We start from the raw sequence: 22,935 nt of genomic DNA, 5'->3' as shown, positions 1-22,935 counted from the left end.
GTGCAAGCTCCCAGGCCTGCGAGGCCCTGCCTGGGTGACCCATATGCACATTCAAGTTTGAGCTTGTGCCTGGCCCTGACAGGACACCGTGGGAACAGTCCCAGGCCCTCCCTGCCCTCTCAAAGCAAGGACCTCACATTGTGTTCAGTGACAGGGAGGGGAAAAGTCTGAGAGCTGGAGGCGGAGAGGGGCAGGAAGCTGAGGAGCTGAGGTCCCAGCAGAGCCCGAAGGTGGCATGCGGTGGCATTGGGAGGAGCAGGCAGGGACCAAGGCATGCAGGGGCCGGGGGCCAGGGGGAACGGAGGCAGGAGCCAGAGCTAGGAAAACCCAACTCCGCATCCCATGGGGTCAAGACCTCCCAGAGGGTCCCTCACACACTTCAGCTTAGCACCTACCTCCAGGGCCCTCCCTGGCCCTAGTCCAATCCCCCTCTCGGCTCCCACAGCCCCCACTCCCAGCCCGCTGCCTGGCCCTGGTCTTCCTTCCCCGCCTCTGTGCTGAGTTAGGGGAGAGTCTTGGCTTTGCTGCCACTGCGGCCGGAGCCCTTGGCCCCGGCACAGGGCAGGGACTCAGAAATGAGGATCCTCTGCCGAGGAAAGTGATAATGCCATTTTGGCCCAATCACGGACTAAAATTCGGAACAGCAGTTTGGTCTTGCCTCTGAAATCATAGTGGTTTAATGCCAGCTTTAGGCCTATGGCGCCATCTTGCTTCTGGGAATTTATGGAGCCAGAGGCACCAGAACAAGAGGAGGAGCAGAGGCTGGGCCCCTACTCTCATCTCTGCTTAGACCCTCTCGTCGCTGGGTGGAACTCCTGTGCCCTGTTCTTCTTGCGCTGTCATCCCGCAGGAGTCAGGGCTGGAAGGTTAACAGGAGCCCTGGGTATATGAGGGAGCGGCTGGCAGGAAGAGGGTCATTGATGGGCTGACATGAGAGTGGGAGAGATTCAGGGCATTTTCAGAGCCAGAGGACCCAAGATTCTGGAGAGTGGAACTAGGATCTGTCCTTAACATGGGAGGGTGACATCAGGAGCAGGGGTGGCTACTGATGGTAGACGTTGGAGAACCAACAGAGGAGAAGAGAAAAGCTCAGTGCTGGGTTTGGTGCTGTAAGAGCAGAAGGCTGCTGTAACGGGGACTCAGGGCTTTTGGTGACAGGCCTCAGTGACAGAACTGGAGCCTGATTCACAGGTGACAGGCATCAGCTTTTGCTGTGTCTCCATCACTTTGCAAGGCTATGAGGTTTGATGCCACGTCTGTCTGGCTTAGGGGACCTGCTTTGCTGTCTGACCCCTGAGACCAGCCAGAGAGTGGGTGAGGGCAGAGGGGCAGGGCCAGTGCAGCGTGCTGCAGGGTCCTGGGCCTGGAGACAGTGCTGCGAGGCCAGAGCCCCTAGGTGGGGCATGAAGCCCAGTCAAGGCATTGCAGTGTCTGCCTGTCCCCACCCACGACCACTGGTCATGGAGCCTCATAGTCCAGCAGTAAACTTTTCATTAGCCAAACCACTGTGTGGGAAAAACTGTGGTGTATTTCATCCCTGGGCCAGATTGAGTTTCTGAGTTTTATTTAACTACAATTATGACCTTGAACTTTTCAGTCCAGTTTGCTGGGCCCACTGCTGCCTGTGCCTGATGGAGACCTTAAAATCCTCAGCACGAACCTTGGGCCTCAAGGACGAGGCTGTGGCCCAGGTCTCATCCATCAAAAGAGCCCAGAGCTGAGTCTGGACCTCAAGCCGGGCACTGCCACTGTCACCATCTGTCCCACCTTTAATCCCTGTGCTGAATTCCTTAATCACAGGCCACATCATCCCCTCTTTTGTCCCTTCATCATCTTGCATTTATACATGACACCAAGAGAACCCTCACGATTTTGAAATAAAAGTGAAGGTGGAAACTTGTTTTCCTGAGTGGAGCAGAGAGTGGAAGATGGAGTGGAGAAGAGTGGAGGAGACAGTGAAGGAAGGAGTGGAGGATGGAGTGGAGGAGAGAGTGGAGGATGGAGTAAAGGAGGGAGTGGAGGATGGAGTGGAAGATGGAATGGAGGAGAGAGTGAAGGAGGGAATGGAGGAGACAGTGGAGAATGGAGTGGAGGAGGGAGTGAAGGATGGAGTGGAGGATGGAATAGAGGATGGAGTGGAGGATGGAATGGAGGGTGGAGTGGAGGAGGGAATGGAGGAGAGAGTGGAGAAGGGAGTAGAGGAGACAGTGGAGGATGGAGTGGAGGATAGAGTGGAGGATAGAGTGGAGAAGGGACTGGAGGAGGGAGTGGAGGAGACAGTGGAGGATGGAGTGGAGGATAGAGTGGAGAAGGGACTGGAGGAGGGAGTGGAGGATGGAGTGGAGGAGACAGTGGAGGATGGAGTGGAGGAGACAGTGGAGGAGGGAGCGGAGGATAGAGTGGAGGAGGATGTGGAGGATGGAGCACAGGAGGCAGTAGAGGATGGAGTAGAGGAGGCAGTGGAGGATAGAGTGGAGGAGGGAGTGGAGGAGACAGTGGAGGATGGAGTGGAGGAGACAGTGGAGGACGGAGTGGAGGAGACAATGGAGGAGGGAGTGGAGGATGGAGTGGAGGAGATAGTGGAGGAGGGAGTGGAGAAAGGAGTGGAGGATGGAGTGGAGGTTGGAGTAGAGGAGACAGTGGAGGATGGAGTGGAGGAGAGAGTGGATGAGACAGTGGAGGATGGAGTGGAGGAGACAGTGGAGGATGGAGTAGAGGAGACACTGGAGGATGGAGTGGAGGAGAGAGTGGAGGAGACAGTGGAGGATGGAGTGGAGGAGACAGTGGAGGATGGAGTAGAGGAGACAGTGGAGCAGGGAGTGGAGGAGACAGTGGAGGAGGAAGTGGAGGAGGGAGTGGAGGAGGGAGTGGAGGAGACAGTGGAGAAGGGAGTAGATGAGACAGTGGAGGATGGAGTGGAGGATGTAGTGAAGGAAGGAGTGGAGGAGAGAGTGGAGGATGGAGTGGAGGAGGGAGTGGAGGATGGAGGGGTGGATGGAGGGGTGGATGGAGTGGAGGAGGCAGTGGAGGATGGAGTGAAGGAGGGAGTGGAGGATGGAGTGGAGGAGGCAGTGGAGGATGGAGTGGAGGAGGCAGTGGAGGATGGAGTGGAGGAGGGAGTGGAGGATGGAGTGGAGAATGAAGTGGACAAGAGTGGAGGATGGAGTGGAGGAGAGATGGAGGATGGAGTGGAGCCTGAAGTGGTTTTGAACTCAAAGAAAGAGGTGTTTGCTCCTAAGCAAACCGAAGGGGCCCAGCCAAATGCTGATTTCCCTGGAAGGACTGGAGCCCTGGGCATCCATCGCCGCCTCCCGATGGAAGGGTAAAGGGCCTGTGGAGCGTTGGAGGTGGTTTCACAGCTAAAAATTTAAGGACTGGAGTGACACCGGGCTTGAAGGTGGGTTTTGAAGGAAGATGGGAGCAATGTGGCACACAAAACTCAAGTAGCAATCCCAAGTCTGAGTGACCAAGGTCAGTGTTTTGGTTATAAACCTTTAGATTGCTAGCGACACCCAACCTGAAGTCTCTTTTTTATTTTAAAGGCAGGGATTTATTGGCTCAGATAAGCTGAGCAGGGCCGGGTATTGCTGGAAACAACCAGATTCCACCGGGCGATCCGCCCCTCTGCCTCTTCCTGAATAGCGGCTCTGTCTCTCCTCCTGTACCATGGCTTCCTCCAGAGGATGGAGGCCCAGCCACCGGCAGCTATCTCAGCTTTGTCTTTGAAAGGGAAAGTGGAGGGTCCCATCTGCTTCCGACCAGGGCAGTTGGGCAGTTCCCATGTGGACCACATGGCGAAAGTGGGGAGGGGAGGCCTCCGCCTGGAGGGAGGCCCGCTCAACCCTCACCCTGGCCCAGCAGCACCGCAGCTGCTGATGGCTCTGGGATCCCAGGCCACACCAGAGGACCCCCAAGGATGAGTTCAGCAGAGCACCAGGACGCCCTGAAGCCCAACTTGCAGGGGTTGTGTGATGCCACTCTCCACCCATCCTCTCCACATCACGGCCTCAGCCTCGGTGGCCTCTGGAAGCGCCATTGTTGATTGTGGCCCCCCCTTACTGGCTCTAGTTGGCCTGACTCATGAACTGATTCTCCTTGAGATCTTTGTATTGACAATGGCCACTCCCTCCATTCTTCCTCTCAGCCATGGGAACAACAAATATCCAGTTGCCTGGGCCTTGGCCTCACCCCAGAGGATGGCCTCGCCCTGCCTACTCTGCTTCCTTTCCTAGGATGGGGGCATTGGTCCTGGGGTCTCCTAGTACCCCAGCAACCTTGCCCACTCATGAGCACTCATGCGGCACAGCAATAGCAGTGAGTCAGAGAGCGAGGTCTCCTCCCTATCACTATTTCCAGGGTCCCTGGGGGAGGGGGGTTTCACAAAATCTGAAACTTCTCTCCTCTTTGGCCTGGTTTTTGCATTTTTCCACCTGACCACTATTTCATGCCCTTTGTGGAGTCTTGGCTGCTGCTGGGGTCTCCCACGGATGCTGATTCCCCGTCCCTGCCTCCCTCCCCCTTCCCCAGCCTCCCCCTGTCTCTACGGCAGCCTCCTGGGCCTTGTCCAGGGCGCTCAGCACACAGCAGCCACCTCCTTGCTGGTTTGCCACACAGCCCCAGGACAGTCATCCCAACAGGGCCCAGGTGGGATGCCTGGGGCCAGGCAGGGCCATTGGCCTATCCTCAGACCCTGGGGCCAAGGGCCTCCCTGGAGGCTGTGCACATGTTCTTTTTTCTCTCTGTCGCCTGGGCTGGTGTGCAGCGGCACAATCTCGGCTCACTGCAACCTCCACTTCCTGGGTTCAAGCAATTCTCCTGCCTCAAGCCTCCTGAGTAGCTGGGGTTGCAGGCGCACGCCACCATGCCCGGCTAATTTTTGTATTTTTGATAGAGACAGGGCTTCACCATGTTGGCCAGGCTGGTCTCGAATTCCTGACCTCGTGATCCGCCCACCTCGGCCTCCCAGTGCTGAGATTACAGGCGTGAGCCGCCGCGCCCGGCCAGCTGTGCACACATTCTAATCATGCTGTTCCCCTTTGAGGCCCTGAAAGACTGGCCTCCGGCTAGGCTTGGTGGCACGTGCCTTTAATTCCAGCACTTTGGGAAGCCTCACAGGAAGATCAATTAAGGATAGCCTGGGCAACATAGCAAGACTGTCTCAAAAAAAAAAAGACTGGCATTTGGCTGGGAATGGCAATGGTAATGGCGTCCCGACTCCAGGCCCCAGCCCTTCAGCCCCACTCTTCTTGCCTTTGGCTGAGGTACTTTATCCAGCCTCTACCCCACCTTCCCTCAGTAAACCCGGGGTCCCTGGTCCTGCCCCTCAGGGCCTATAAGCCACTGGGACCCTCTGCCTGGCTTCTCCCTTGAAGACGGTGCTGCCTGAGCTGAGGTCTGGCTTGGCATAACTTGGAAACTTGCTGGTCAGAGGGCGGCACCCTGTACCCCCCTCCCTTCCAGCCTGGTCAGTGCTCCCCACTCCGGGCTGTTTGAGACCCAGGCCACACTATCAGGTATCCAGTGAACTCTTCACTCCCAGGAACTGGTGACTCATCACTAAGACTCGTGACAAAGAGCAGCTCCACAGCTGTGCACACTTGGGGCAGGTGTGTTTCCAGAGGCCCAGAGGGACAGCAAAAGTGTGAGCAGCAACACTGTGCCAAGCAGGAAGGTGTCTAAGTGACACCCAGGGCAACTGGAAGAAGCCCTCGGTGATCACAGAAATGGGGAGAGGCTCTGAGCCAGGTGCCGGAAGGTGAGCTGACACAAGTGCTTTGGGCCAGTGCGATCCCTGAGGACCTGTAGAAAGAGATTTGGGCAGAGTCGGCCACTACCCCTCCATCGCACATGCCACACCCTTGGCTTTGCCATTTCAGGGACGCACACTGCCTTGCTTCCTCTAACTCTCCCTGACATAGTTCCTGGTCCACCCAACATCCTGCTTCTGAGGCTGCACCGTCTTGCACTGCTTCTGCCAGTGGTGTGCTGGTAAACATTTAATAACCGGCTCTTGGGGGTGGGGGTAAAGCTCTGGTTTGTGGTGCTTGCCAATTTCTGTGGTGTAAATACCCCCACCATGGCCAGTTTCAAGCTACCAAAATGATGTCACTGAACACAGAGTTGGGAAGAGATGTCTAGCAGCCTTTGTTAATTCTGTCATATTTACACCATACAGATGCAACAGATGTGAATAACCTCCAGGACTGAGGACAGTGGATGCATGAAAATCCTTAGGAAAGGATGTTTTGAGTATTTATTCCCTTTGTTTTTAATGGAATTTATTTTACTGTAAGTTTATACAACTTAAGTTTTGGTAATGGCTACGTTTAAAAGCAGCTCATAGAATTCCCCCAAACTGGGCCGGGCACGGTGGCTAATGCCTGTAATCCCAGCACTTTGGAAGGCCAAGGTGGGCGGATTACCTGAGGTCAGGAGTTCGAGACCAGCCTGACCAACACGGTGAAACTGCGTCTCTACTAAAAATCCAAAAATTAGCCAGGCATGGTGGCACGTGCCTGTAATCCCAGCTACTTGGGAGCCTGAGGCAGGAGAATTGCTTGAGCCCGGGAGGCGGAGCTTGCAGTGAGCTGAGATCGCACCATTGCACTCCAGCCTGGGCAACAGAGCGATACTCCGTCTCAAAAAAAAAAAAAAAAAAAAAGAATTCCCCCCAAACTTAGTAATCAGCTCTGTGAGCTGTCCCAAACTGGCCACACACCACTGCCTCCTGCCCAGGGGCCAGAGGAGGGCCTGGTGGACTCCTTGTTCTCCAGCACCCCTCAAGATCACAGCTTTGAGGCCTTTGCTCCAGCCTCCCTTCTTAGAGCTCATGCCATCCACTTCCCCGTCTTCTCTGGGTCTCCCTTCTGACCTCAATGCCTTTGGCATCCAGCTCACTGCCTCGATGGGTACTGGTGCAGGCTGACCTCTGGCCAGTGCTCTAAGGAAACTGCTCTCAAGCTGGCCTCAGCCTGTTACCTTCTTCCCCACCTCCTCTACAGCTCGACCATGGTGACCACCCTCCATCCCCTGCCTTCCTCCCTGGGTTCCAGAGCTTGCATCCTTGGTCCTCCCCCTGCACTCCCAGTCCTCTTCTCTGCATCCCTAGTCCTCCTCCTCCTCCTTCCTTGAAACTCCTGCACCTGCCTATCAGGGAACCTGCCCCAATAATCACGTAGGTTCTTTTCTATTTTTCCTAAGCGTCGGCCGGCTTGAGAAATAAAGGGACAGAGTACAAAAGAGAGAAATTTTAAAGCTGGGCATCCAGGGGAGACATCACACGTTGGTAGGATCCCTGACGCCCCACAAGCCACAAAACCCAGCAAGTTTTTATTAGGGATTTTCAAAAGGGGAGGGAGTGTGCGAATAGGTGTGGGTGACAGACATCAAGTACTTAACAGGGTAATAGACTATCACAAGGCAAGTGGAGGCAGGGCGAGATCACAGGACCACAGGACGGAGGCGAAATTAAAATTGCTAATGAAGTTTCAGGCACCATTGTCATTGATAACATCTTATCAGGAGACAGGGTTTTGAGATCAACCGGTCTGACCAAAATTTATTAGGCAGGAATTACCTCTTCCTAATAAGCCTGGGAGCGCTATGGGAGACTGGAGTCTATTTAATCTCTGCAGCCTCGACCATAAGAGACGACCACACCCCTGGGGGGGCCAGTTCAGAGACCCACCCCCAGGTGCGCATTCTCTTTCTCAGGGACGTTCCATGCTGAGAAAAAGAATTCAGTGATATTTCTTCCATTTGCTTTTGAAAGAAGAGAAATATGGCTCTGTTCCGCCCGGCTCACCAGCGGTCAGAGTTTAAGGTTATCTCCCCTATTCCCTGAACAATTGCTGTTATCCTGTTCTTTTTTCAAGGTGCCCACATTTCATATTGCTCAAACACACATGCTGTACAATTTGTGCAGTTAATGCAATTATTACAGGGTCCTGAGGCGACATACATCCTCCTCGGCTGACAGGATTGAGAGATTAAAGTAAAGACAGGCATAGGAAATCACAAGGGTATTGATGGAGGAGGTGATAAGTGTCCATGAAATCTTCACAACTTAGTTTAGAGATTGCAGTAAAGACAGGCATAAGAAATTACAAAAGTATTAATTTGGGAACTAATAAATGTCCATAAAATCATCACAATCCACGTTCTTCTGTCATGGCTTCAGCCGGTCCCTCTGTTTGGGGTCCCTGACTTCCCGCAACACCTGCCCTCTTCTTTCTCACCCCCTGATTCTATCCCCAGTTTCCTATTTCTCTAGTCCCCCTTCTGAGATCCCATCCACCCCCAGGCTTTAGTAGACACCTTAAGGAGATGACTCTGGATAGGGCTCTGTAGGCCTGACTTTTTGCTAATTTTGTAACCATTTCCTAGAAACCTGCCTGACGCTTCAACCTGGGGCTGGTGCTCCGGCCTGGACTGTGGCCATCCGAAAAGGCCAGAAATTCTCCCTAGAAGATGGATGGCAACTTGAAAGCCAGTGGGACTGTGTCTCCACATGTGACACACTGCAGCCCCAAAGAATATATTTGTTCAACTGAATCTAAATGGAGAGGGTATACCACAATGGAAAAACAGCCCTAAAAGATTCGGTTCTGCAAAGTTCTGAACAGCATCTATGTGGTAGCTTGCGGCAGTATTGCCCCTGCTTCATTCACGCTCCCTGTATCCACGTCCTTTCACACAGACTTGGGCCTTGGCCATGCGGTCTGCTTTGGACAATGGGAGAATCGTGAACGTGATATGAGACTTGGGCTTGATCTCTGCCATGGGAGCCCCGAGGCCACCATGTGAACAAGCCTAAGCCGGAGGAGAACCAAGGGCTCAGCCAACAGCCAACTACCAGACATGAGTGAAGCCCGACTGCCCTCTGACCACAAGACACAGTTGAGTTCAGCCAAGCCCAGCAGAAGAATCGCCTGTCTGTGCCCAGCCCCCAACACTGATCCACATCATTATAAAGCTAATAAATCTGTTGCTTTAAGCCACTAAGTTTCAGAGGTAGTTTGTTAATATGCAAAAGCTAACCTAATCACTTCTTAGAACAGCACACCCCAAACAATATCTGGAGAGAGAAAGATAGGCAAACAGGCACACCACCAGCCACAGGCTGTGCTATCAGGCACTGTGGGAGGGTCAGGGGGATCCCCCAGATTCTAGGCCAGGAGAGAGGGGTGAGGTATTCACCTTGCATACAAAATTTAAAGGGCTACCCCAAAACTCAGTAATGAAGACACATGATGTAATATTTTGATGTAATATTTAAAAAAAATCAAATTGGTATCGCTGGTCCACGTCTCAGCTGCCTATTTTGTAAATACAGTTTTATTAAAACTGGGGCTGGGATTAGGGTTAGACAAGCCAGGTGGGGTCATCCAAGTACAGGGCCAGACTTTTTTTTTTTTTGAGACGGAGTCTCACTCTCTCACCCAGGCTGGAGTGCAGTGGCGCGATCTCGGCTCGCTGCAAGCTCTGTCTCCCGGGTTCACACCATTCTCCTGCCTCAGCCTCTCCGAGTAGCTGGGACTACAGGCGCCTGCCACCACGCCTGGCTAATTTTTTTTTTTTTTTGTACTTTTTAGTAGAGACGGGGTTTCACCGTGGTCTCGATCTCCTAACCTCATGATCTGCCCACCTTGGCCTCCCAAAGTGCTGGGATTACAAGCGTGAACCACTGCGCCTGGCCTCAGACTTATTTTTATTAAAAAGTTTGATATTTTATGGCCGGGTGCGGTGGCTCATGCTTGTAATCCCAGCACTTTGGGAGGCCGAGGCGGGCGGATCACGAGGTCAGGAGATCGAGACCACGGTGAAACTCCATCTCTACTAAAAATACAAAAAAAAAAAAACAGAATTAGCTGGGCGTGGTGGCGGGTGCCTGTAGTCCCAGCTACTCGGGAGGCTGAGGCAGGAGAATGGCCTGAACCCGGGAGGCAGAGCTTGCAGTGAGCCGAGACTGCGCCACTGCACTCCAGCCTGGGCAACAGAGCAAGACTCCGTCTCAAAAAATAAAAAAAAGTTTGATATTTTATCACGGATTTCTTTTTTTTTTTCATGAACCTTATTTGTTCATCTATTTTTTATTTTTATTTTATTATTATTTTTTAGCTCTTTTGATTTGGGCCAAATCTTTCCTCACCTATTGACTAATCTCTGGCATCTAACTGGATCTCAAACCTCCACCTGCCTATTAAAGTCCCCACCACAGGTCCTAATTTAAGCTCTTGCCAGACAGTTGCACCTTGCTGTGAATGCAGAAATGAGATCAAGTCCCACTCAGAAGAAACCAGAAGATGTGAGGTAACCAGAGGGGCGGCTTAGCCTCCAGGGCAGGGGAGCCATAATCTACCTGGGGCCTTACCATTTTCCAGAAGGTCCAAAGATCCCTCTCTGTGGCTTCCCTTGGTGGTTTTCATGGGCAAATCTTAGGAGCCATCTGCTTGGATCTCCATCTGGAGATCTGACTTTTAAACAGGTTTACTTATGTTTTAGATTTTTTCCCCTTACACTGGGGTCATACCATCCTCAGCAAGCTCATTGGAGCCGGTAGATAGTTGGAATATTTGTGAATAAGTTGTTGGTATTTTACAAAGTATATTTCTAGCTGTCAGCCTTGGAATGCAGAGGCGTGAGCCCAGGAGTGTACTCTCCCAGGGTGTGGTGCAGAGGCCTGGGTGATATTTTCAGCACTTTCCTGGAAGAACCACACATACCTCATCTGGTAATCTCAATGTATTTTTTTTTGACAGAGTCTCTGTCGTCCAGGCTGGAGAGCAGGGGCGTGATCTTGGCTCACTGCATCCTCCATCTCCCCGGTTCAAGCGATTCTTGTGCCTCAGCCTCCTTGAGTAGCTGGGATTACAGGCACCCACCACCACGTCCAGCTAATTTTTTGTATTTTAGTAGAGACCGGGTTTCGCCATGTTGGCCAGGCTGGTCTTGAACTCCCGGAGGCCTCAAGTGATCTGCCCCCCTCGGCCTCCCAAAGTGCTGGGATTACAGGTGTGAGCCACTGTGCCTGGCCTAATCTCAGTGTATGTTGACGCTAAGTTGGATACTCCCCACTTCTCTAGAAGACTATCTTTTCTTCTCCTCAAACCATCAGACATCTACAGATCAGACTTCAGCTCTTTGGTAGGCTTGAGGGAAAAGTAGTGGTTGACTTCATATGAGGGAGACACTGACCTGACCCCAATGATTCTCCCACCCCCCTGGATTTCTGCTGCTCCCACACCAAGGGCGAGAAAGGCTGTGCCAGCCAGTGGCATCTGAGGAATCCGTAGGGGAGTGGACTTCTTGTGGGGAGCGAGAGATTTTTCCATTCCACCCCTTTGCTGTTTGTCTGCAACCACTCTACACCTTTTCAAAGTCTCACCACAGAGGACTTGCGTTTTGCGGACCCTCTACTTTTCCTCTGTCTGCACCACTGACACCAGGGGCGAGCTTTGTGTTTGTTCCCGATGCCTCCAGGTCAAGTGAGGAGTTCAGAGATGGCCTGGTGGCTGACAGGTCAGGACGGCAGCCTTCTTCCCTGAGCACAGAGTGGACACATTTCTAGAGAACCAAGAGGTGGCCGCCAGGCCAGTCAAATGACAGCATCTAATGTGCCCAGCCTGGAGCCACTCCCAAGAATTCACGAGATTAACCAGGGTCCCAGCCCTGGATGAGCTTCTGGTTATCTCATGGGTAACCTGGCCTCCTGTTTACCTCCTCTGCCTGCGCTCCTGAGGAGTCAGGGGGCCGTGGAAAAATCCAGTGCTTAGCCTTTATTTATGACCATTGGGACCACAGAGATGTCCCCATTGAAGGGTCTGTGGGCAGATCAGGTGCCTGGCGGAGGGCACGTGACTTTTATCTGCTTTCCATTTCCCTACACACACACACACACACACACACACACACACACACACACACACACCAGTAAATACTAATGGGTTTTATTTGATTTTAGAGCTTGGGTAACATCCAGGACACCTGTGACTTGCTGGTCCTGAAGGCAAACATCCTTCCTCTGTCCTACGACTGGATTCTGATGACAGCCCTGGTGAGGGGCGCGCACAGGCCTCCCCTGCGGGACGGGCACTTTGCTGGTAGAGCTGTTTATGGTTCCAGTGCAGGGAGGGAGGCAGAGGGTGCTCCCTGGTCATACTGGTGGCCTTTTTAAGGCCTTCAAAAAACGTGTGCAGAAGAGCAGAGCTTTGAAGAGGCTGGAACACACCATATTCTTTCTCAGAATTTTTTTTTTGGGACGGAGTCTCGCTCTGTCGCCCAGGCTGGAGTGCAGTGGCACCATCTCGGCTCACTGCAAGCTCCACCTCCCGGGTTCACGCCATTCTCCTGCCTCAGCCTCCCAAGTAGCTGGGACTACAGGCACCCGCCACCACGACCGGCTAATTTTTTTGTATTTTTTTAATAGAGATGGGGTTTCACCATGTTAGCCAGGACGGTCTCGATCTCCTGACCTCGTGATCTGCCCGCCTTGGCCTTCCAAAGTGCTCGAATTACAGGCGTAAGCCACCGCACCTGGCCTTCTTTCTCAGATTTTAACAGAGGAAGAAAACACCAAGTTTGCTGCTGAGACGCAGGCTTGAGAATAAAATGAGCTTCACCCTAAGTTCCTTCTGGGTCCTGGTAGTCAGTCCAAGTGAGGAGAGCTGGCTTCAGCAGCCTTGGAAAAGCCCTGCTCCAGGCTGGCCCCACACTGTCGCCCCGCTGGGGCCTGGAGGGCTAGGGCTGCAAATCCAGCACCTGCTGTTTCTGGGGCCAGAAGGTCTCCTGCGGGCAAAAGCCACTCCTCTCCTCTGTGTGTGAAGGGTGAGCAGGAAATTCCCCTCTCCAGGAGGGCAGTGCCAGGCTCTCCCCAGCCCTCCTTGGTGGCTCTGCCCCGGGAGAAAGTGACCCGGCCGGCAGGGCTGCAATGGCCTTGCTCTGGTGCTGCCTGGAGAGCCGACCTCCCCTCAGCTCCCAGAGTCTTGTGGACAACTGTCCCTTCACATCCATCACCAGCAGCTGCTGCCAGCTGAGAGCGGGAAGCTGGCTGGTCCTCCGGCAGTGATGGGGACACCCGGGGACATCCTTACTTCCTGTGAGACTGGCTGCCTGGAGAGAAAAGCCAGAGCAAGATGCCAGCGCTGTGCGGTCTCCGCACAGAAGCCCCTCTGTCCCACTCAGTCCCTCTTCAGCCGGCTCAGAAGCGAGGGAACCTTCCCTCTCCCAGGTCACCTGTTCTGTGGCCTGGGCTCGACTGGCGGGCTGGCTCTTTCCTCACAGGAAGCAGGCTGCTTGGTGTAGGTCACTCAGCCAGCTTTGCTGGCAACAGCTCACGTGTTTGTTGAGCCCACAGGACACACAACACCCATGGCTGGCTGAGCCGTCCACACCGCAGCCATGCTATGCTGCTAGATGTGGGGCCAGGGCAGCCACCAGCTGCTGGTGTCACTGTTGCTATGAACTGGGGATCCCTGTCCCAGTGGCGACTTCCTCCTGGCCAAGCCTCCCCTGGATTTGCTGCACTTCCTCTGCGCCTGACCTGGGCTGCGACTGGCTGGGCTGGGGTTTTGGGTGTGTTTCCCAGTGGGAAGTGGGAGGGGTCCCAACCTGGCTCCCCAGCCATGGCCATTACCCCCACTTCCAACCCAGCGTGTCCCCAGCTGACCAGAGCACCCAGGGCCCAGCCAGGAAGGTAGTCGGGTGGGGCGGGCTGGGGGCGGCCACAGAAATGTGCAATCCTAAGCAGGACTCCTTTCGTCCTGCCTGACCTTCTTTTGTTCTGTCCTTTTGTTTTCCCTGAGTTTTGGTGAAGCCCTCTAGAAAGGTTCAGCTCGGCTGGGGCATGGAGGTGGAGGGGCTGTCAACTGGCAGAGGCTGGAAGGGGACAGAGAAACACAGAGAAGTGGTCCTTACAGTGAGCCTCAGGTGAGAGGGTGAGAGGGAGGCCCCAGGGAGAGAGTGGGGGCCCTTGGGCCCATCCCATCTTCAGGCCCTTCTGGCGGCCCCTCCATCCAGCCTGCGAGCAGACACCCGCTTCTGTTTGTCCTGGGGGTGGCCTGACCGAGGCTGGGCCAGGCAGGGACACAGCGGCTGAACCAGGTGCTGGGCCACCTCCCACCAGGGCAGGTCCGAGTTCCAGGGCCAACCCCAGGCAGCAGGGCCAGCTCAGGGCCAACTCTGTGAGCTCCACAGAGGGAAGTGGCGCGGGGCTTCTCTTTCAGTGACCTGCCTGGAGGTCTCACTGCTCAGCTTGAGTTTGAGTCACTGAGGCCAAAGGGAATTTAATAGGAAGGAAGATTCATGCAGAACCAGTCCCTGGAGGAAAGAAGCCACCTGCTGGGGCCTGGTTGTGTGGGGAAGGGAAGCAGGCCTTCTCCCCTTCTGGCCTGGCCTGGCACACACAGGAGCACGGGGCCAAATATAGCAGCAAAATGCCCTTCCCTCCAGGTTGGCGGGTGGCCAGGCTCCCACGCCAGTGGGGCCCAGGCTGACTTACTTGGCAGGCCCCTTGTGGAGGACGCTGTGGAGCCGGGGCGGCTGGCCTGCTGGGGGCCACACGGAGAGAACAGAGGGGCCAGAACTGATGCCTTTGCCTTGAGTGGGTTCCAGTCCAGCATCTCTGGAGTGCAGGGGGCCTGGGGCTTGCAGGTGAAGGCTGATGCACATTCGCTAGAACAAAACGTGCAACCTGGAGTCCCAGCTACTACAGCGTTAGAAACCACAGGAGGGGCCGGGTGTGGTGGCTCCCACCTGTAATCCCAGCACTCTGGGAGGCCAAGGCAGACAAATCACCTGAGGTCAGGAGTTCGAGACCAGCCTGGCCAACATGGTGAAACCCCGTCATTACTAAAAATACAAAAATTAGCTGGGCGGGGTGGCGGCACCTGTAATTCCAGCTCCTCAGGAGGCTGAGGCAGGAGAACTGCTTGAACCTGGCAGGAGGTTGCAGTGAGCCAAGACTGCACCGTTGCACTCCAGCCTGGGTGACAAGAGCAAAATTCTGCCTCAAAAAAAAAAAAAAAGAAAAAAGAAAAAAAGAAACTGGTCAAGCACGGTGACTCACACCTGTAATCCAACACTTTGGGAGGCCGAGGCAGGCAGATCACCTGAGGTCAGGGGTTCGAGACCAGCCTGACCAATATGGTGAGATCCTCATCTCTACTAAAAATACAAAAATTACCTGGGCATGGTGGTGGACGCCTGTAGTCCCAGCTAGTCAGGAGGCTGAGACAGGAGAATTGCTTGAACCTGGGAGGCAGAGGCTGCAGTGGGCCAAGATCATGCCACTGCACTCCAGCCTGAGCAACAGAGTGAAACTCTGTCTCAAAAAAATAAATAAAAATAAAAATAAGAAACCACAGGAGGAAGGAGACGATGGGCATAAGGTGGGGAAATGCAGGCACCAATGGGCAAGAATCCCTGTGCCATGGAGCCTTGGGTCCAGCCCCACCGCTCTCCAGATGGTGACTGCACGGGAGTTCCCGGACACCTTCGGAGCCTCAGCTTCCCTGCCTGTAAAATGTCTAAGGAACAGCTGTGAGAATTCAGTGAGGTCATATCCTGGGCCCAGTTGTTAGCACCCCTTAGATGGAAGTATAGTTCTGGGGAGTAGGACTTGGGAGGAGACTGTGGGATTCTTTTGGTTTGATTTGTTTCTATATGCCTTTTTTTTTACATTGATAATATATCACTTTAATAATTAGAAAAATAGGCCGGGCACAGTGGCTCACGCCTGTAATCCCAGCAATTTGGGAGGCCGAAGCGGGCAGATCACAAGGTCAGGAGCTCGAGACCAGCCTGGCCAGCATGGTGAAACCCCATCTCTACTAAAAATACAAAAAATTAGCCGGGCATGCTGGTGCACACCTGTAATCCCAGCTACTCGGGAGGCTGAGGCAGGAGAATCACTTGAACCCGGGAGGTGGAGGTTGCAGTGAGCCGAGATTGCACCACTGCACTACAGTCTGGGTGATAGAGTGAGACTCTGCCTCAGAAAAAAAAAAAAGTATATATAATACATATATATACATATATACATATATATACATATATATACATATATACACATATATACATGTATACACATATATACATATATACATATATACATATATACACATATATACACATATACACATATATACATATATACATATATACATATATACATATATACATATATATACATATATACATATATACACATATATACATATATATACACACACATATATAATAATTAGAAAAATAATACTTACATCTGAAAAGTCTCCAAATTCAAATTAGGAAAACAATGGTATACAAACTGCTCATACTTTAGGTAAGAAGTCTTCAAATTAGGTTCAAAAGGATAGCAAGGATTTAGCCCTACTATTAACCTTTTTTTTTTTAATTGCAACATGGCCAGGTGTGGTGGCTCATGCATGTAATCCCAGCACTTTGGGAGGCCGAGACAGGTGGATCACTTGAGCTCAGGTTGTTGGAGACTAGACTGGGCAACATGGCGAAATCCCATCTCTACAAAAAAAGTACAAAAATTAGCTGGGCATGGTGGCACGTGCCTGTAGTCCCAGCTACTTGGGAGGCTGAGGCAGGAAGATCACTTGTGCCTGGGAGGTCAAGGCTGCAGTGAGCTTTGTTCATGCCAGGGCCCTCCAGCCTGGGCAACAAAGTGTGACCCTGTCTCAAAAAATAAAATTTTTCTATCACTCATAACACTATTCCCCCAAATATTTTCCACATTCTACCTTTTGCCTATGTGACATTGTTGCTTACTTGTAGGTACAGTTACAGGCTCCTGTTACCACTCTGCTTTTATGAGTCTCACCCCACCCTCTCCACACGTCCATGCAGCCTGTCGTTAGCATTTACAAGAGTTAGGTATTATTTCTTCTGATTGATATACTCGGATTTATTTAATAAATGGATGTTCTGCTTTTCTTTCATTCATTGATCGAGCTCATGAGTGCTGAGAATTCTGCTAGGGGCTAGGGATCAGAGATCAGGATGCATTTCCTGATGGGATGAGTTCACAGATGCGCGGGGCTATCTGACCAGGGAACTGGGTTGTAAAATCATTACATGAAAGCTTTGCTGATGCTTTTTTTACACATACAACGGAGCTTTGTACATGGTCTAGTGAGGTGGTTTCTTTCTTTTTTAAACTGATACATAATTGTACATATTTATGGGATACAGTGTGATATTCTGATGCAGGTACAACATGTGTAACCATCAAATGAGGTGTTTTTAAATTATTTGGTTCAAATTTTTATGTTTTACTATTCATATTTTGATATTTTGTGTCATTATTATAATAGTTAACTTATCTTAATTTATCTTTTTTTTTTTTTTGAAATGGAGTTTTGCTCTTGTTGCCCAGGCTGTAGTGCAATGGTGCGATCTCAGCTCGCTGCAACCTCCGCCTCCTGGGTTCAAGTTCTCCTGCCTCAGCTTCGCGAGTAGCTATGATTACAGGCGCCTGCCACCACACCCGGCTAATTTTTGTGTTTTTAGAAAAGACGAGATTTCACAGTGTTGGCCAGGCTGGTCTCAAACTCCTGACCTCAGGTGATCCACCCACCTCTGCTTCCCAAAGTGCTGGGATTATAGGTATGAGCCACCGCGCCTGGCCAGTTAACTTATTTTAAATTGTAGCAAATATCCATAATATTTACCATCTTTATCATTTTTAAGTATAGCCCTGCCATATTTTAAGAAGGAACAACAGAAAACCTAGTAAAAACAACTCACATGAACAGCGGTACTATTCCCGGCACTGGTAGGGGCAGGGGTTAGTGCTGGGTTAGCCCTAGGACCATCGCATGGTCTTGGGGACAGGGCGGCCAGCACCAGCTAGCCTGGGAGGCAGCCCTCAAAGGTAGCCAGGGTCCCCCAGGGTTGGAGGAACTGGCTGTGCAATTCCAGGAGGGATAGCTGGCTTCCATATGGCGCCTTAAAGCTGATAGGCAGCAAGGTCAAGTTGAAGGGTCAGGGTCAGCTGAGGCGAGTCAACAAGGAGCCCAAGGAGAGAAAGCCTGGGCAGCAGGGCCCAGGAATCCATAACCTCCCACCCCAAGGATAACCGGAAGAGGACACCATCTTTTTGGAGGGCAATTTGCCACTGGGTATCAAAGTCCTTATGTGATGGTTATTAAAAATAATTTTTTAAAATTTGTTTTGTTGGCCGGGTGCAGTGGCTCACGCCTGTAATCCCAGCACTTTGGGAGGCCAAGGCGGGTGGATCACAAGGTCAGGAGATCGAGAGCATCCTGGCCAACATGGTGAAACACATCTCTGCTAAAAATACAAAAAATTAGCCGGGTGTGGTGGCAGGCGCCTGTAGTCCCAGCTACTCAGGAGGCTGAGGCAGGAGAATGGCGTGAACCCGGGAGGTAGAGGTTGCAGTGAGCCGAGATCACGCCACTGCACTCTAGCCTGGGTGACAGAGCGAGACTCCGTCTCGAAAAAAAAAAAAATTTGTTTTGTTTTGTTTTGAGACGGAGTCTTGCTCTGTCACCAGGCTGGAGTGCAGTGGCGTGATCTCGACTCACTGCAACCTCTGCCTCCCGGGTTCAAGTGTTTCTCCTGCCTCAGCCTCCCGAGTAGCTGGGACTACAGGCACCCGCCACCACACCCGGCTAATTTTTGTATTTTTAGTAGAGATGGGTTTTCACCATGTTGGCCAGGATGGTCTTGATCTCCTGACCTCGTGATCCACCCGCCTCGGCCTCCCAAAGTGCTAGGATTACAGGCGTGAGCCACCGTGGCTGGCCGAATTTTTAAAATTTTATTTTTTTTTAGAGGTGGGGTTTTGCTAATGTTGCCCAGGCTGGCCTCACAGTCCTGGCCTCAACAGATCCTCCCACCTTGGCCTCCCACAGTGCCAGGATTATAGGCATGAGCCACCGTGCCTGGCCTGTAATGGTTATTTTTATGTGTCAATTTGGCTGGGCCATGGTGCCCAGATATTCGGTCAAATATTATTCTAGATGTTTCTGTGAAGTTCTTTTTAGGACAAGATGAACATTTAAATCAGTGGACTATGAGTGAGGCAGATCAACCTCCATAACATGAGTGCCCCCATCCAGTCAGCTGAAGGTCATAATAGAAAAAGACTGATATTCCCTGAGCAAGAAGGGGTTCTGCCAACTGATGGCCTTTGGACTTGAACTGCAACTCTCCCCTGACTCTCCAGCCTGCTGGCCTACCCCATCAGATTTTGCACTTGCCAAGCCTCTCCAATCACATGAGCCAATTCCCTAAAATCAGCCTCTCTGTTTCCCTGGAGAGTCCTAACTAATACACCTTAAGCCTGTCCCCCTCTCCCTAGGACATGACTGTGAGGGGTGGGAAATGAGCCTTCTCAGACTGGGGCTCCCTCTGGCTGGCCCCTCCCACTGGCACTGGAGAAAATAGCCCTCGTGGCTGGGTGCAGTGGCTCAGGCCTATAATCCCAGCACTTTGGGAGGCCGAGGTGGGTGGATCACCTGAGGTCAGGAGTTCGAGACCAGCCTGGCCAACATGGTGAAACCCTGTCTCTACTAAAAATACAAAAATTAGCTGGGCGTGGTGGCGCATGCCTGTAATCCCAGCTACTCGGGAAGCTGAGGCAGGAGCATCATTTGAACCCAGGAGGTAGAAGTTGCAGTGAGCCGAGATCACACCATTGCACTCCAGCCTGGAAAACAGGGCGAGATTTTGTCTCAAAAAAAAAAAAAAAAAGAAAGAAAGCGGCCCTCGGCAGAGCATCAGGGAGCTGCCTCTTGGCCTGGCAGAGCCCACCTCGTGAGGCACCCTGACCACCTTGGGGGCTGCTGCAGGCGGTGCCTGTGTTGACCTAGGAGGCTGGGCCCCTGTCATTGGACGCTCCAGCTGCTCTAGGAAGGATGCAGTGGGAGGTGGGGTGGATGGCTGTTGGTGTCAGCTGAGCCCCCGGTGGCCTCAGGGCCCTCCATCCCCCCAGCATGGTGAGCTCAGCAGCCTGGAGGCAGCCAGGAGCCAGGGCCAGGAAATGGCGCTGGTCTGGCCTGAGATGAGGCCAGCTTAGGGCAGAGCAGAGAAACCATGTAGAAAGGAAGTCCAGGACGGCAGTCACCTATGACATAGGGGAAGTCATGTGCCGCAGAAACGCATGGGACTGGGTCCTGGAAAAAATGTAAAGGGTGATATACGGGAAACTTGGGAGGTGCTCTGCAAGGTAGGTGATTGTTTATTAAAGCAGCCTGGCCCTTATATGATCTCAGCGTATCAATAGGAACATTGTGTTGAGAGAGAAGAGCCATAAAATGCCTCGGGAGATGCTGAATCTTCCCTGTGTTTGGAATGCTGCTGAGTCATAATCCCGCTGCTAAGCATCACGCAGCGGAGGATCCTGTGTCCCTTCTGTTTGCATTAAGGCCAAACAAAAGCATTCAGGGCCCCTAGGCGACTCTGCCCAGAGGGTTCATAACCGGCTCTCAGTTATTGCTGCGGACATTTCATCTGGATTATGAGAAAACCCAGAAAGGGGCAGAGGTGGGGAAACGGGCCAGAACAGAATACACCAGATAAAGGCAGATAGGAACCAGCCGCACACACAGCTCCCGTGCCATGGGCACACACCGGGCTACACGTCTCAAGCTCCTCGGCCTCCTGGGGCTTCATGTGTCGTTTCTTTTTCTTTTTTTTTGAGACACAGTCTCGCTCTGTCACCCAGGCTGGAGTGCAGTGGCACGATCTTGGCTCACTGCAACCTCTGCCTCATGGGTTCAAGCTATTCTCCTGCCTCAGCCTCCCGAGTAGCTGGGATTACAGGCATGCACCACCACGCCTGGCTAATTTTTGTATTTTTAGTAGAGACAGGGTTTCACCATGTTGGTCAGGCTGGTCTCAAACTCCTGGACCTCAGGTGATCTGCCTGCCTCGGCCTCCCAAAGTGCTGGGATTACAGGCACAAGCATGTGTTGTTTCTTTAGCTGGATGCATGAATGTGTCATTGGGAGCTGCTGTCCATCCTCAGGGACAAATGTGAGGGGAAAGGCATACATGTAGACATACGTACAATCTCTTCTCATTTTAAAAAAGTCACAGCACTTGCAAAAGAATCACTTCTCATCCGTGGCAGGACAAGATCTTTGACATTTGCTTCTGATCCTGTCCTGTGCCTGGGTGCGAGGAGCTCCTCCGACAGAGCCCCCTCCCTCACCTGTCCTCAGGCCACGTGGAGGTGAACTTCCAGGCACAAGCACCCCGCACCTGGCTGGGGCTGCTCTTCTGGAGTGGCAGGGCCATGCTGAGAAGGACTGACAGGTAACAGTCAAGGCAGCCCTGCCATCACCTTCCTGCACATTCCGGGGTGCAACTCAGCCTCTGTGGTCTGGACTGACATATTTCATGGGGAGCACTAAGGCTCTTTGCAGGATAAATGCATTTGTTTCTTAATAAATACATCTTTAAAGCCTGGTCAACATTAGTTTTCTCCTGCTACTTAATCTAAGGAGTCTAAGAAGATGACAAAGGAAAAGGAAAAGGAAAATTTCACCATGGGGGTTGGGGGAAGGCACCATGATTGTAGGGTCTGGGCTTTTTTTTTTTTTTTTGAGACAGAGTCTCACTCTGTCGTCCAGGCTGGAGTGCAGTGGTGCGATCTCGGCTCACTGCAACCTCTGCTTCCCAGTTCAAGCGATTCTCCTGCCTCAGCCTCCCAAGTAGCTGGGACTACAAGCATGTGCCACCACGCCCAGCTAATTTTTGTATTTTTAGTAGAGACGGGGTTTCTCCATGTTGGCCAGGATGATCTTGATCTCTTGACCTCATTGTCCGCCCGCCTTGGCCTCTCAAAGTGCTGGGATTACAGGCGTGAGCCACTGCGCCAGGCAGGTCTAGACTTTTATTCCCCAGCCTCCGAGAAAGTAATTTTACAGCAAGACAGTTGCTGGAAGTCACTGGCACAGAGCTTGAGTAGCCATTATCCTTAAAACACCTGAAAGCCGGGCTAAGTAAACAGTGCCATCATTCAATCTACCACTGACCCAGACCTCTGCCCCAAGGGCTTCCTGCCCATCCACCAATTCTTCTTCTGGGTGTGATACCTCACCTGAAAGAGCAAGAGAACAGAGCTCAGGGAAGGTGAGGGACAAACGTTCCCCACCAAAGCCACATAGAGAACCACTCTTTCTCCCTTTCTCCTACTTGTTCATCAACAAGTACTCTAACCGCCTAGGCCAGGCGCAGAAGCACAGCACAGACGCCCTGCGCTCCTGGCACTCTGTGCACACTCCTGCATGCCCTGCATTCCCCGCACTCCTTGCACACTCCCTGCAGCCCTGCACTTCCTGAATACCTTGCACACTGTGCACACTCCCTGCAGCCTTGCATTCCCCGTACACCCAGCAGGCCCTGCACACTCTCTGTGCCCTGCATACTGTGCTTGTCTCTGAGGCAGTGAGAGGCAGCCACATGACAACACAGTGGGGTCTTTGCCCCGTGGAGGGACTGTGGCTCCTGTGAGCCTGGAAGAAGGGTGTGACCTGCACTTTGGGGTCAGGCAGGAGGAAGGGATGCTTCGCTGAGACCTGAATTGGGGCTGACGTCAGCCTGACAAGAGATGGCCACTTGTGATTTAGAATATTATGGCATTCTAGATGAGGTACACCATATACATATGAGGTATATATATCTCTCACATCTAGAATGCCATAATATTCTAGATGACATTGCCAGTGAGGGAGGAAGGGGGAGATGGAACAACTTGTACTTCTCCCTCCTTCCATCCTCTTCTTCCTCACACTGAACCCCCAGGCTTAAAATAAGAGCTGGCTTCAGTGACTGATACCAAGGGGAGGGCACCTCTGGGCTGGACCCTGAGGGGTCTTTGTGCCCAATAGAATCTTGGGGGGCCAGCTAGGCAACCCTGCTTGATGTAATGAGGTCCCTCAGGGTCAGCTGCCTACC

At 52.4% G+C, this 22,935-nt stretch overlaps 1 protein-coding gene across 5 annotated transcripts in view; it reads right to left on the bottom strand.

Annotated features, from left to right (window-relative positions):
- Positions 1 to 10,070: 10,070 nt before the first annotated feature.
- Positions 10,071 to 22,935, bottom strand: part of ARMC9 (armadillo repeat containing 9) — a 178,011-nt gene continuing 165,146 nt past the window's right edge. For 2 of the 5 annotated variants that reach the window (XM_030803148.1, XM_030803151.1), the window contains exons 24-25: positions 14,498 to 14,670; positions 10,071 to 13,110 (exon numbers count right to left, since the gene is read on the bottom strand). In XM_030803148.1, the coding sequence (XP_030659008.1) occupies positions 13,088 to 13,110; positions 14,498 to 14,670 (196 nt within the window). In that variant the 3' untranslated portion in view covers positions 10,071 to 13,087. Of the gene's footprint in view, positions 13,876 to 14,497; positions 14,671 to 21,977; positions 22,079 to 22,935 lie in introns of those variants that run through there. The other 3 variants (XM_030803149.1, XM_030803152.1, XM_030803153.1) reach the window with 3 other exon arrangements.

The sequence above is a fragment of the Nomascus leucogenys genome, chromosome 22a (assembly GCF_006542625.1).
Source record: "Nomascus leucogenys isolate Asia chromosome 22a, Asia_NLE_v1, whole genome shotgun sequence".
Taxonomy (NCBI): Eukaryota; Metazoa; Chordata; class Mammalia; order Primates; family Hylobatidae; genus Nomascus; species Nomascus leucogenys.
The sequence above is the reverse complement of the archived record's forward strand: the minus strand, read 5'-3'. Positions and strand labels throughout refer to the sequence as shown.